Consider the following 15,212-nt stretch of genomic DNA (forward strand, 5'->3'; position numbering starts at 1 on the left):
TCTCACAGATTACATTTTGGGGTTCATTCCCGAGAAAGGGTCACTAGACTGAATTGTCAGAACAACGGAATATGACATCTCGAGGTGCCGCGGTAACTAAACTGGCAATCTTTTGGCGTTTCAAAAGTCAAAGGGAAAAGACTCGAGAAGTGGTGCTTAAGTTGTTTGATTCTCGTTTCAGAAATTCAGGTAAAGAGGCAAACAGTATTTTGGTAGTATAATGCAGCAAGGTGCAAGTTTGTTGATGAGTGAACGTCAAAGATTGGCTGAACTATTAAGAAAATGCTCCAAGAATTTTTTGTATGATCAGGGGAAGGAAGTTCATGGAGCTGTAGTGAGAAAGGGTTATGGGTTGGATTTGATGATCAACAACGACATCATAGATCTGTATGGAAAATGTGGTAGGATTGAATTCGCTCGCGCTGTGTTTGATAGAATGCCTGATAGGAATGTTGTCTCTTGGACAGCATTGATGTGTGGGTATTTGCAAGAGGGTGATGCCAGACGACCCTTATTGCTCTTGCGTGAAATGGGACTTTCAAGCGTTAAGCCTAATGAATTTACTTTCTCGACAAATTTTAAGGCATGTGGAATTCTGGGTGCTCTGGTAAACGGGAAGCAGATTCATAGTTTGTGTAGTAAAAGAGGATATGAGTGGTATCCTGTGGTTGGGAATTCGATCATTGATATGTACTCGAGAAGTGGACAAATATCTGATGCTGAATATTTGTTTCATGTTATGCCTATCAGAAGTTTAATAAGTTGGAATGTGATGATAGCTGGCTATGCCCTAGAAGGGGAGGGTGCGAAGTCTCTGCTGTTGTTCAAAAAGATGCAAAAACAGGGAGAAATACCAGATGAATACACATTCACAAGCACATTAAAAGCTTGTACTGTTTCTGGAGCCATCCTTGAGGGAACTCAAATCCATGCTTTTCTAACTGTGAGAGGAATCCCTTTTCTTAACCAGAAAATCGTTTCAGGGTCTCTAATTGATTTGTATGTCAAATGTGGACGTTTATTTGAAGCGCATAAGGTGTTTAATGACGTTGAACAGAAGAGTGTTATATCTTGGACAGCGCTAATAATAGGATATGCTCAGGAAGTGAATCTATCTGTGGCCCTGGACTTGTTCAGAGAGCTCCGGAATAGTAGTATTCCTGTTGATGGGTTTGTAGTCTCAAGCATGATGGGCGTCTTTGCAGATTTTGCTCTTGTAGAGCTGGGAAAGCAAATGCATGCATATGCAGAAAAGAAACCTACCCGTACAGACATTTCTGTAGCCAATTCAATTCTTGATATGTATCTCAAATGTGGTCTGATAGGAGAAGCTGAAAGGTATTTTTGTGATATGCTGGCAAAAAATGTCATTTCCTGGACAGTTATGATCACGGGATACGGAAAGCATGGTCTTGGTACCGAAGCTATTCATCTATTCAAGAGAATGCAGTTGGAAAATGTTGAGCCCGATGCAGTAGCTTACTTGGCTATACTCTCAGCTTGTAGCCATGCTGGACTTGTTGAAGAAGGCCAAGAATACTTCAGAAGATTTTGTAACGATCATCGACTAAAACGCAGGGTAGAGCACTATGCTTGCATGGCTGATATCCTAGGTCGAGCTGGACGTTTGAGAGAAGCAAAACATCTCATTGAGAACATGCCTCTAAAACCAAATATAGGCATATGGCAGACATTGCTTAGTGCTTGCAGAGTTCATAGAGATGTTGAGATTGGAAGAGAAGTAGGCGAAATCCTCTTGAGACTGGACAGTGACAATCCAGTTAATTATGTCATGATGTCAAATATTTTTGCTGATGCTTGTTGCTGGAAAGAGTGTGAGAAATTAAGAGGAATAGTGAAGGCAAAAGGTCTGAAGAAAGAAGCAGGACGTAGTTGGGTTGAAATTGATAAACAGATCCACTTCTTCTATAACGGAGACGATGCACACCCACTTTTTGAAAGCATCCATGATATTCTGAAAGAAATGGAGAAAAGAATGAAAGAAGAGATAGGTTATGCATATGACACAAGTTTTTCATTGCACGATGTTGAAGAGGAGTCAAAGCAAGAAGGCTTGAGACTTCACAGTGAGAAGTTGGCCATTGGACTGGCTCTGGTTTGTGGTGGACTAGATGACAAAAAGCCAATTCGAATTTTCAAAAACTTGAGGGTTTGTGGGGATTGTCATGAATTTATTAAGGGTCTGTCAATGATTTTGAGCAAGGTGTTTCTGATTAGAGATGCCAATAGGTTCCATAAGTTTGAAAATGGAATCTGTTCTTGTAAAGATTACTGGTAATCAGAAAGATGAAATACACTAGACAGAAATACAGCTTAAAGAAAGGACTTCCAGAAGAACCGAAAAGAGGTTCCCCACAGGATAAAATAGGTGAGCTGCTTGTACTGCATTCGCTTTCGCCGTCTTTCACATGCAAAATCCACCCAAATCTCTCCCTTCTTGTTTGTGTAGAGTTTGGCTGATTATTGATGTTAGAACAGGCTCCATTCTCCAAATTTGGAGATATCCATTGATACTTTATCTGTTGTCCCTTATGAAAGATTTTTGTGAATTCTCCTCCTAGCTCCATTGCTTTCAGTCCATATGACGTCTTGTCTTTCAGTAAAAGAAAGTATTGAGCAGTCCAGTGCAATCAGAGTCAGCTCCAAAGGTACATAAATCCTTGGGAAGAAAGACAGTGCCGTACTTCCCATATGAATAGATGAATTCTGCTGCCAAAGGTGAGTCGCATGAACTAAAAAGCCTCGCTACAATTGATGCAGAACAGAGCAATGAGGATAAATGAATCATCTTCCAAGTATATATTTGAAGAAATGAATCTGAGATGTGTTATTTTTGGGGTAATCCATTTTGAAATGAAACAGATCATTAGATTCACAGCTGATCTGTGACTACAGAGAGTCCATGGATCATTCTTCCAATTTGCAGCATTCCACGTCTCTTATTTTTTCAAAAGGAAATTATGGTAAATTGTCTTATCTATCACAAGCAATGCTAGTTCCACTGATGCTGTGAAAACACTTGGCCAACATTGATGCCAATTACGGGGAAGAGACAGTTTTGCTTTTTTCTAATATTGTTTAAACATTAGCAGGCATGTCATTAATTATCAGTTTATTATGGTTTCTGAACCATGCAATGACAGCTGTAACAAGTTTTTACCTTCTGGACGACCTGAGTGTGTTAATCTCATGTCAAACAAGATTTTTTACCCTATCAAAAGCACAAAGTTACTAAATTCCAACTTTTGGCTTTGCGGTGCTCAATTTCAGCCTTGAAATACTGAGGCGGGTATATCATCAGATATGCTGCAGTCGAAATCACTAGCGCTATAAATGATGTGTCCTCCATAAGCTCCAGCTCCAACATCTCAAAAAACACCAGTATTGAGGAAGCAGAACAGGATTTCAAGTCGGAACTTCACCTCAGCCTTGTAGCTCTCAAATGCTAGGTTAGCCATATGCCCGCAAATTTTGGACTGGTACCTGAGGCAGTTGACAAGAATTTCTATGGCGAAGAGATAATCAGTCACCAGAGAACATTCCATTTTAGCTGGCCAGAACATGGGATGCTAACCTTGCAGCTGCCACTGCTCAACGGTTTAGATATCCTTGTGGAAGTCACTGCATTGTCATGGTGTGCTGTGACCTTTTCCACCTGTGCCAGCGTACTCTTCAAGCACTTAGGTGGTAAAAGGACACTATAGGTACGAGAACTTTGCAGTAAATGATTGGTAGATGAAAAAAAAAAAAAAAAAATCAAACTCTTAGAAATCGAGAGGTTGATTGGTACAAGAACATCCTTCGAGTTGTATGCGTTTAGGCAAATTACTTTCTAAAGACACAGTGTGCTTCACTCGCAGAACAGCAGAGACGCAGGGTAATAAATAACTGGATGCTTTAAAACCAGAAACACAAGTATGAAGAATGGTAGTCACAAACCAAGGCTGTACCAGTACATGATTAGCCTATGCATTCTGCATGGCTTTTTTTATTATTACCTGGCATTCTACATGGCTTTTTTTGTTATTACCCTTCTACATGACTTGATCATATATTAGATGCCTTGCATCTTGACGTTTGACCCAAAAAAGGGGGGGAAACAACTAAAAAGATGCCTCGTATGAATCAGAGATGGAAATTACTTGAATTGCTAGATGCTAGAAAATGTATTATTATAGAACTAACTTTTAATTTCTAAGAACGTCATATTGACGATCAAAACCGCCCCCCTTTCAGCAGAGGCTCTTTATCAAATCTGATGGCACATTTTTATATACAGAAACCCCATTAAGTAAGAATGCCAATCCATATGCTAAAAGAGATCTACTAGTTCCTGCGTCATATGGCAAGTGCCAATTGCACCATCATCTTTGACATACGGGAGTTGATTCCAAAATTGCAAAATATACAACAAAATTGAAGTTTCAGAATGTGAAGGAACTATAACTAAAATCCAACAGCATTGCAAGAGACAATCCAGCATTCAAGCATTGGCAACCTGGGGCTCATGAATATCAGCATCTGAGCTTCCTTCTCCATGTCTGGCAGCTTCTTGATGAGTTCCCTCGGCATCTGCTCTTCCTTCGTCTATTGCCTCTGATTTACCTGACCAACCATACATCTTTCTCCTGGCTTCCCTGCGGGCTGCCTTCTGTTCTAGCTTCAACTCTCTAAATTGCTCTTCAAATTTGGCTTCATCTTCAGGTGAAAAGAAAACAACCTCCATTTCGCCAAGCTCTTCATACAATTTTTCAATCTTAGCCTTCCAGTAGAGTCCCATTTCAGTGTCCATCTTATGGTATGGTGTCTTCAGCAAGTACTCATCAATACCACCTGCCTTGTCTATGCAGCGGAGGGCATGAGTGGTTACTTTTACCTTAATGTGACGATCTAGGATGTAACTGAATAGCCGCTTATCCTGTACATTGGGCTTCCATGACCTCCTTGACCTATCAGTTTAACCAAACAAAGAGTTCTCTGGCAGGTCAATTTCTCATCATTTCATAGGTAATTTCCTAGATATACCTTTAGTTAGAATGGGAAAAGACAACAAAATGAATCTATGTAGAGCACAAAAACTTGTAAATGCTCCTGCAATAACTGCTCTAGAAAGTTTGGTTAATTCCTGCAGTTTAGCACAAAGCACTACTGAATCCTGTTCTGTCCTCGTACTAAAGTTCATTGAGAAAACAGAGATGCAGATTTATCAACACAGTGAATGCTTAATTTGGCATCTTGAAAGATCAAGGAGTTAAAATTGCTTACCAGTTCCGTATCTCCATGTGACTTCAATGGTTATACCTTGACACACCCTCATATCATAATTCAATTGACTAAACAGTGACAAGGATCCTTAGATAATTACATCAACAGACACTTCACCACAGAAAGAAAAAAGAAAAAACCTCTGATCTTGGACTATTAATAATAGGAACTGGAAATGCTATAATTCAAGTATCAATGTCATCTTAAATTCCTCCAAAGTGGTATATGTCAAACTGCATTTGATCAGAAATATGAAAGTTTTTCATTCTCAGCATCAAAGCATCTGCTCGGCCAGTATCTAATTTCTCCATGTACAGTTCAGAGCTTCAAATACAACTCTAAACACATAGCATATCAAGCATCACACAGTAAACATTCGGTAAATTGCATGTTAACACGCTTTCCAATTTCCTCCACTATCTTTCACACAATACAAATTCCCATAAAATGAAAAGGACCAAAACACAAACACACCCAGCGGACGCATTTCTCCCGGTCAAGAAACAATCGCAATAAACAAAAAAAAGATGACAAAGCACTAAAATGTCGAAAAGCCCAGAAATTTAAAATAAATTCCAAAAAGAAAAAGAGTCGAAATGAGAAAACTTTACCGAAAGTACGAAAATGAACAGGGTGGGAGTAACTAATAAGATGTCTAAAGTATGGCGATGAGATATGAAATGTGATTTAGGTTGCAAAAGGAGAACGGACTTGTTACCGCCGTCGTGGCTGACTTGGTTGCCGAACTGGATATGGCGGCCGGCGTAGAGGCCGCGGTTGGCCCGACCCATGACGACCTTGGAATTGGGTACGGATTTCTTGAGCTCATCTTTGAGTCCGGGTGCCAGATTTTTCTCACCCCCTATCTTCTTCACTATCCTCTTCACCATTTCCCTCGACCTAAACGACATTTTTCCCAGATTTCTCCCACACTCACACTCTTGAATGTCTGTATATGCGTCTTAATTATATGAAAATCTTGTTTGATTAGAACGATTGTAAAGATGATTGATTAGGGTTTTTTTCTTGCAAATGCCTGGATTTATAAAACCCTTTCGCTCTTCTGGGTTTTCCTTCCACAGCAGCGACTGGGGTTTTCAGTGTTACAAATCTGCCTGTTTCCGCAGTTAACAATTACAGTCATGTGACTCGAGAGTGAAAATTGAAAATAGGAGCATGTTTGAGGGCATTTGTGGTATTTCAGAATTGTTGATAAAATTATTTTTTTTCATTTTTAATGTGCCAAAAAAAAATCACTAAATTATATAGATTCTCCAATCTTGGTATCTAAGTCTTTTTTTTTTTTGAAAAAATCATAGAAATAATCTCTCACAGGTTGGCTTTGTACCTTTTACGTCCTTTATATGTGAAATGTTATTCTTTCGTCTCTAACATATTGATTTTGTATAATTTAAGTCCTTTATATGTGTGGTGATAATTTTTTGTCCCTCACAAATGAAAAATGCACATTTTTAATTTCTTGATGGAAAAAAATCATTTAACTAATAAAAACGTCTGTTTTTTAGGCACTCGATTAATAAAAATTTTCATTTTTAGTCACTCAACTATTGAAAACATACATCTTTTGATCACAAAAAATATGTATTGATTAGTTGAATGACCATTTTGAACAGTTTTTTAAAATAAATTAGAATATTCTTGTGATATAATGTATGTTAAATAAAAAAGATATTTAGAAAGAAAATTAAATGATTAGGAAACGTGTTTATGATGCGATTGAATAATTTTTTCCCAAATAATGAGGTATTTATACTCTACTCAAGACAACTAAAGTAGCATCAAGAAATATTTCATCCATAACCTGACTTAAAAAGGGGACAACCATTATCCATGTTCCATCCTCTTCAAGTCAGTTTTTGTCATGACTTCTACTATTAACATTGCCACATTATCATTCAGGAAAAGACCTGATCCGGCCGTGGAAGTATAGTTGAAAGAGAAATACCTTCTTGACGTGCCAACTTGGTTATTTCATTTGCTAGCGACTGATGACTTTCACACTCGCACTGATAATGGCATGCCGCGTACGGCCATATACAATCTGCTTGACTTCTCCTTTGGACTTCTTGAATGCAAGAGATCACAAGCCAAATGATCTTTGAGCACAGTCTTGGCATTTTACTTGTCAGAACTGTATATTAACCCCTCATTCGATCCTGTAACTGCATCATCCATCAAACAACATTTCAATACCTGCTGCCTGCCTAAAGAACCAAAAATGAGAAGCATTACTTTTCCAGCACCCCTTTTACTGCTCTTGATTCTCCTAGCAAATTACTTCAATGTTTCAGAGGCTACGCCTACCAAACTTGGGGCCTGTAGGCCAAGCGGGACGATTACAGGCAAAACACCCCCTCCAGGGCAATGCAATCAAGAAAATGATTCTGATTGCTGCAAGGCAGGCGAGAAGTACAAAACATACAAGTGTTCGCCCTCAATTACTTCAGAAACAAGAGCTACTCTTACTATAAACAGCTTTGAGAAGGGTGGAGATGGTGGCGGTCCATCAGAGTGTGATGACAACTACCACTCCAATAGCATACCGATCGTGGCTCTTTCGACTGGATGGTACGATGGAGGGAGTAGGTGCTTCAACAACATCACCGTTAGGTATAATGGTCGAAGCGTACAAGCCATGGTTGTCGATGAATGTGACTCGACTATGGGATGTGATGACGACCATGACTACCAGCCTCCATGTCCTAACAACATTGTTGATGGTTCAAAAGCTGTGTGGGAAGCCTTGGGTATTTCTGATCCTGATGATGTTGGCTCTATTGAAATCACTTGGTCCGAGGACTAATCCTCTTTGTGGCTACATTTATATGTCATTGATATGTGCTTATTTGATCTACTTGAGGGCCTGCTATATACAGCAGAAAAATGAATTTTATCTAAAGACCCAAGGAATGTACCATTTTTCTGCATAGCATAGACGTGTAGTTAAGTACCGCGTTATTGATTTGGGGTGGAATTGACGCACTTGCACACGTACAAGTAACAAATTGGAAAAGCAGATTAAGAGCTAGAAAGGCATTTATGACATATAAGATGTTGGAAGAGAAAATTTTACTAGTTTTGACATATAGTAACAATTAAATTGACTATTTCACCAACTGGATCTTCTTTATTTGCTTCCTTTCCATCTTCGTTCGAACCAAATTTCCACGAAAAGAACAGAAACCCCATATGGTACCCAGCTCCACCACATACGGTACAAGCTTGAGTATCACAAACACCACACATAGGATGTAAATGTACAGTTTGATCCTCTACATTTAAGGAATTTAACAAGCTCGAAAGAGAAGCATCGTGATCCCAAGGTTGCAGATGTTCTGGTTGTCAAGCCTTCCCATCATGAGAAGCACAAGATCGTTGATGATTATTACTGCATATTCCAACTACCTATATACTAGCATTTACGTGAAAATCTTCACAAGAAGATCACTGAACCAGGCAACTCTAAAACTAAACCCAGCAGGCAGGTTTCTACATTCTTCTCACGCTTTTCGGCGAAAGTGGGAAATTGGGCCCTCGATAGATTAGCCCAAGAAATGGCAATGCCAATGAGCAGTCGATTAAGCTCAAGATATACAACAGAACAGCAATGCAGGCAATTGGCAAGCCCACGCCTTTAACCTTCCAAAATTGCCCACACACATTAACATGGTGAAGTTTTGCTCTTTACACAGTTCCCTGCAGTTTAAGTTGGCTCCTTAAAGAATGGATGATCAAGAGCTTGTCGAGCACTGAGACGCTCAGATGGATCAAACTTCAACAATGCATGCAACAAGTCAACAAACGAGGATTTGGAGAATTCGACATGCCCTGATATGAGATTCTGCATTAAACAGGTAAAGTAGGTAGGATAAGAGCCCTGAGACAGCAAACGACAACTGAATAAATCATGCTGACTAGAACTCAGCATACGAATTTTATTCTACTCCATAAGTCAATGGCAAGCATATAAAAAGCACAAGCAACCAGGCGGAAAATGGAAGCAACAAGAAAGGAACGGGACCAGTAAGACCTTTAGGCGATCCAGTTTTTTAACAGCTCGGATACTCTCCCTTGAAACTGCTCCTTCTGGCCAGTTTAGCCGTGATCGCTTGAAATATTTCTCTGCACCTCGGCTGCAAAAACAACCCCAAAAAATTGAAGGAAAAGAACAACTAAACTAGCAAAGAAGCACAAAAAACAATCATGAGAAATGTGAGATATTTGGAGGCAGCTCATAAATTTTTACTTACTTTGCTCTTCTAGTCATATGCTCTGGAAGAGGGCCTAATACCCTCTCCATCATTGCCAAGTGCTCCAAGTTCTCATGTGTCTGGAACAATGCTTCACCCTAAACAATATCCACAAACTTGACATATTTAACAGGTTGTTTACCCCTAAAAGTGTTAAATGGAAGAAGAAAATTGAAGAAAAACAGAAATATGAAGTAGGCCAACCAAACAAAGTTCAACAAGTATGCAGCCAATGCTCCACATATCGCAAGGGAAACTCCATCCAAGACCTGCAAGAAGTTGAAACTTATAAGGATGAGTAAGATACATGTATTTGTCCGTAGATACATAGAAGGCAGCTCACAGACTCGTCAACTATGTTCAAAGGAACCCTCTTAGAGACAGTAAAGTTTCATTTATGCACACCCATTTGCCAACCTATATAGACACACACAGACTTTCTGTCCTCATTCAAGGTTTCCAGCAATTTCTGCCTCCATTAATTTGGCTAGGCAACATGCGCACAACTAAAATATATTAAAGTTTCTGTTCCAGCAGTGACCATTTACCTAAAATAACCTCAGGTGCTCTATAGTGCCTCGTGGAGACAATGTAGCTATGGTTCTGATTATCAGATGCTGTGCTACCAAAATCAATCAGCTTAATAGCACTTGACTTTGGCAACAACCTGAAATTAGTTTCATCTGAAATTGTCTGTACAGTGAAAGAGCTAATTAATACAAGAAATACAGTTTATAGTTATAAAATAGTTTTAACAAGATAAGACCATGCACCTTGCAGCCAGGGATCTTTATAAAATCAGAAGACACAAGAAGTATGTTTTCTGGCTTCAGGTCAGTGTGAATTAGCCGTAAATCATGCATATCTGTTTAACATGACAAATGATCATTAATATCTTAAATGGAATCAAGAAACATATTAGTAAACAACCAAACCCTGAATAGCAAAGACCAAAGGAAATAACTGGCAACTGGTAAGAAAGATAAATCAACATGGTGTTTGGAGAAAACAAATGGACCAAAGATCAGTCAACAGACATGCTACAGATTCCAAAAGCTGGCGTGCAAATTCCCGAACCAGATCCACAGGAAGTGCGCAGTATTTAGTTCTCTTTAGAAAATCATATAAACTTGGTCCAAGCTTCTCAAACACCTGATAACACCATTAAAATGCATTGAACGAAATTGTCTGTCATGCTCCCATCATTGCTACTAACAGACTTATTGACAAATTAACTGTAAATTATGATAAACAATGAATTCTAATAACTGCATATACCCAGAAGACCATGCATATACACTACAACTATAGCATGGTGGTCAAAGTTTAACCAGAAAGGACCAAAAAACCTAAAGAGTTTGCAAGAAACAGGACTGTAGAATGTATCCTGAAAAGCAAGACTGGAAGAATTAAGACAGGTGATGCATTCGACGTATCCTTCAATGCCTCAAGAGTCAAGACAACTTATGCTTAACATCTAGAAGTGTATAGGTACCCCACAATAGCAAAACTTAATGCCATAGAAGGAAAGAGAAGTTTAAGTATTGCTTAAGCAGCATCACTGGAATACTTACAATACATATATGATTCCGATAATCAAACCAATTTCGAATCTGCACGCAACTGCGCATACAGAAAGCCCATATTATTGCAAATCAAGGATTGCTAATTATGGTGCGGAAATAAAGAACACTGCTCAAATAGTAATCACATACTGTGAGTTGCCTCTATCATTCTTAGCAAGACACTGAAGTACATTAACTTCAATCTTTGCTGCTTCACGGTATTTGTGTATGCTGCGAACTACTTTTATAGCCACATAATTTCGTGCTTCACGATCCCAACATTCCAAAACCCGGCCAAATGTGCCTACAGCACTAGCAACTTGCTGATTTTGTTCAAGAAGAATTGACAAAAAAGGTAAGGTCGTGTTATAAGCAGGCATGTCACAGCTAACCTTCACCCATCCTGCTGAGTATTTTATCTGCATAAGGAGACGAAGGAACACAGGTCTCAACATTTTGATTGTAAGAAGCAAAATTTTAACAAGCTCAAGCAGTATTAGAAAAATATAACACCCATTTTCCAAAATAACATATAGTAAAGAAATGGAAAAGCTTGATAGCATTATGTGAAAATGCTCATATACTGAAACTAAAACAAGACAAAATAACTAGAATTTTCAGTCAAAACCTGCACTATCACCATTACCAACGAGGAAATGAAAATACAAAGCAATTGCAAAGCACTGAACTCCTAAATTTACTCCTAGTATCCAATTGAAGAAACAAAAAAGCTCCAATTGAGGATGACTATTCCAAGTTACAACTCTTTTTCTTAGTCCAATCTAACTAAATTGAGTGATTTTGTTAAGTTGTTGTTTATCTCAATGTTCAAAAAGATTCTTTTTTCAATTACCTACAATGTCACTACTGACGTCACCACTGATCATCAATGAAGTAACCAATCTTAAGAACTTTATCGATCTAAACTAAACCAAATTTGACATTTCACCTCCCATCAGTGAACTCAAAAACTTAACAATCACAAGAAAGCAAGAAAGACGACCAAAGTGAACAAACCATGCAAACTTTTAAGTATGTCCAACAGATCTTACAAACAAACCCACAACATTTCCATAGTTATATTAAAGAAGATCTTCCAAAATAGAAACAAAACAAAAACTCACATCTTGGAGTCAAATTCTCCCCAATACTAAACACATAATGCCCCTCTGGATCATCATCTCTCCTCGGTGGAGACACGTGGCGAACCAACGCCCAACGCTTCCGCCCATTTTCTCCCTCTTCAGCCTAAATCCAAACAGGGGGAAAAAAAGAAAAAGAAAACAGTTTCCATAAACCCAACAAACTAAAAATATATATATTTGGAAAAAAAAAAGAAGAAAACATTATCCTGAAAATTTCACATTTTCTGGTTTCTATTTCCCAAAGGAAGAAACCCTAAACCTAATTCTTGGAAATTGAAAAGATTACTAGTGGAAAAAGAACTTGTACCTCAGGTTGTTCTGCCGAAGGAGCTACGTCCCAGGTGAGACGGCGTCGTTTTCTCGTTTGTTGGCACTGCTCCACTTTTTCTTCGGCTTCAATACCTACCATTTCTGCAATTTGTTGGGGCTTCAAGAACGCAAATTTTGATCTTCTCTGCAACCAAACAGACGCTATTCTGCAGACAAGATGGAAAATTTAAGCCAAAAACTTAATGAATTTCGGAGGATGCTATCATCAGGTGGAAAATTTGGGGAAAGTAATCGAGAATTTAGTGAAGAAAGAAAAGAAACAGAAAAAGAAAAAGAAAATCTGTGAATTTCATCTGTGGTACGGAAGATTCGGATCTGATTAATAGCAAGCTTTCTAAGTTGTCGAGAGGTGGGCCTTCCGTTTAGACAAAAGATTGGGCTCAATGACAGTCTCATTTTGTTTGGTGCTGGGCTCAAATGTTTACATTTGGACGAGTGGGATGATAAAGTACTTTTGGGCTGAGGTCAGATTGGAGTTCAGACTCCAGAGAAGTTTGAATATCAGAATATTTGAAATATTCTTTGAAATAATTATGAAGCTTATTTTTGGTGATATAATGTATGTGATATAAAAAAAATTAAAAGATAAAAATTTTATTTAAAAAAATTTATACCCGAGGGAGAGGATTTAAAGTAGTTTCTGTCTCCTTTGTCCCTTATTTATATAGCTGTCATGTGTCTCTAATCTTTTGTTAACCTAAACTTAAATAAACCATGGGTTTGTTTGCATGAAAAGCAAGCTTTTAATTAGATATTATGCTGATATAATTTTTTTTGAGTCTTGATGATATAATTATTCATTTACATTTTTTTTAAGCATGTGCATGAAGGTCCTACTGGTATTAGAGATGGTTTAAACATATGGGAACCAAATAGCCAACGTATGTTGTTCTCAACGCAATTGTCACAGGTAATATTTTCTTGTTTATAATTAAATTTTAGTTATTCCAAAATTCACTTGTTTGTAAGAAATAGTTATTTAATCTAAAATTTATTTGAGTTTGGGTTAACAAAAGATTAGAGATACGTGGCAGCTGTATAAATAAGGGACAGAGACTTCTTTGGAGATAGAGGATTTGAAGCGAGGGGGAGTACAAAGGCGTTGAGTCAAAAATAGAGAATGACAAATTGAATATACAAAAGATGCCAGTTGGCAATTTCTTGGTTATATACTGGTGATGATGATTTGTCCATAACTATGTGGTAAGTTACCGTCACCATCCTATTTTCCTTTTTAAAAAACATCAAAATTAACGACCGCTAATTTATTGCCTTTCACACAAGCCACAACCACCCCTTTAACCCCATTCTTGTCACAATCTCTAAGAACATCTAAATTAATCAACAACTAGTCGAGTAGACTCCTAATCGTACAAATAGCAAGAGATAAATATAAACATTTTTACATAATGCTTTTCATTAGTAGTTATGGAGATTGGGGGCTTAAAAAAGGGACACATATAATAGCAATTCAAACAGGCTCATTAATACCTAATCTAAAGGCACTTGATAAACACATATACTCACATGGAATTTTTTATTATAAATAAGGAAAAATCGTCTAAAACGTCTCTCATATTTTGTAAAATAACTTTTTTCGTCCCTCACTTTTAAAATTGTAATTTTATATCCCTTACATATTCACATCGGACAAATTTAGTCTTTAACTAGGTTTTCGATCATTTTTTGGCCGGAATCTATTATGTGCAAGGCACGTGATCATTTTTTAAGAATAAATTTGTCAAATTATATTTTACATAATTTGATCTATAATCCTCCACATTTTATAAAATAAAATTTTTCATTCCTCACATTTTATAAAATGATTTTTTTCATCCCTCACATTTCACAAAATGAATTTCTCCATCCCTTACATTTCAAAAAATGAAAATTTCATTTCTCACTAATTATGTGTGTGAATACATTTTTTTAAATACATGTATATGTCTATTTGATTTTGCTTAATAATAATAGTATAAACATATGTATGTAATTAGGTCCAACTTGTGGGCTATCTTCTCTTTTTTTATGATTATGACTAATATTTACCAATAGAACCTTAATTTGCATATTCTTATTGTATTTTGATCGAAAATAGATTTATTGGCCAACTTGACAATGAATGCAAGATTATTTACTAGCTAATACTAGATGAAATCAAATGATCACGTATAATATATGGTATTCGTATTGTTAAGTGAAATCAAATAGACACATACATATATTTATGCTATTCGTATTATTAAGTAAAATTAAATAGACATATATATGTGTTTAAACAAAATGTATTCACACACATTTTTTTTAAAAGATTCTCTCATATACATAATTAGTGAGGGATGGAAATATTCATTTTTTGAAATGTGAGGAATGGAGAAATTCATTTTGTGAAATGTGAGGGATGAAAAAATTATTTTATAAAATGTGAGGGACGAAAAAATTTGTTTTATAAAATGTGAAGGACTATAGATCAGATTATGTAAAATATAATTTGACAAATTTACCCTTCAAAAATGATCACATGCCTTGCACGTGATGGATTCCGACCAAAGAATAATCGAAAACCTAATTAGGAACTAAATTTGACCGATGTGAATATATAAGGGACATAAAAT

The 15,212-nt window shown here is 37.2% G+C and overlaps 4 protein-coding genes across 5 annotated transcripts; 2 read left to right on the forward strand and 2 right to left on the reverse strand.

The window, feature by feature from the left end:
- The first annotated feature begins 220 nt into the window (after positions 1-220).
- On the forward strand, positions 221-3,846 carry LOC113706461 (putative pentatricopeptide repeat-containing protein At3g15130). The gene is made up of 2 exons (XM_027228365.2): positions 221-2,389; positions 2,471-3,846. The coding sequence occupies exon 1, from the start codon at positions 221-223 to the stop codon at positions 2,297-2,299; it is 2,079 nt and encodes a 692-aa protein (XP_027084166.1). The 3' UTR covers positions 2,300-2,389; positions 2,471-3,846.
- Positions 3,847-4,331: 485 nt separating this feature from the next.
- Positions 4,332-6,406, reverse strand: LOC113707407 (uncharacterized). Its single transcript, XM_027229718.2, has 2 exons — positions 5,998-6,406; positions 4,332-4,970 (listed from the first exon to the last, which is right to left on the reverse strand). The coding sequence occupies exons 1-2, from the start codon at positions 6,195-6,197 to the stop codon at positions 4,505-4,507; spliced, it is 666 nt and encodes a 221-aa protein (XP_027085519.1). The 5' UTR covers positions 6,198-6,406; the 3' UTR covers positions 4,332-4,504.
- Positions 6,407-7,328: 922 nt separating this feature from the next.
- Positions 7,329-8,206, forward strand: LOC113706100 (putative ripening-related protein 1). Its single transcript, XM_027227988.2, has one exon. The coding sequence runs from the start codon at positions 7,526-7,528 to the stop codon at positions 8,108-8,110; it is 585 nt and encodes a 194-aa protein (XP_027083789.1). The 5' UTR covers positions 7,329-7,525; the 3' UTR covers positions 8,111-8,206.
- A 208-nt stretch (positions 8,207-8,414) lies between these two features.
- Positions 8,415-12,907, reverse strand: LOC113706940 (serine/threonine-protein kinase AFC3). Of its 2 annotated transcripts, XM_027229022.2 has the most exons (12): positions 12,575-12,907; positions 12,247-12,370; positions 11,515-11,541; positions 11,273-11,426; positions 11,132-11,180; positions 10,595-10,709; positions 10,331-10,422; positions 10,106-10,250; positions 9,762-9,826; positions 9,558-9,655; positions 9,338-9,440; positions 8,415-9,148 (listed from the first exon to the last, which is right to left on the reverse strand). In XM_027229022.2, exons 1-12 carry the CDS (start codon positions 12,674-12,676, stop codon positions 9,011-9,013), a joined length of 1,212 nt encoding a protein of 403 aa, XP_027084823.1. In that variant the 5' UTR covers positions 12,677-12,907; the 3' UTR covers positions 8,415-9,010. The 2 variants fall into 2 exon arrangements, with proteins under 2 accessions (XP_027084823.1, XP_027084824.1); XM_027229023.2 differs by lacking the exons at positions 10,106-10,250; positions 10,331-10,422.
- Positions 12,908-15,212: the final 2,305 nt, after the last annotated feature.

The sequence above is a fragment of the Coffea arabica genome, chromosome 8c, assembly GCF_036785885.1.
Source record: "Coffea arabica cultivar ET-39 chromosome 8c, Coffea Arabica ET-39 HiFi, whole genome shotgun sequence".
Lineage (NCBI taxonomy): Eukaryota > Viridiplantae > Streptophyta > Magnoliopsida > Gentianales > Rubiaceae > Coffea > Coffea arabica.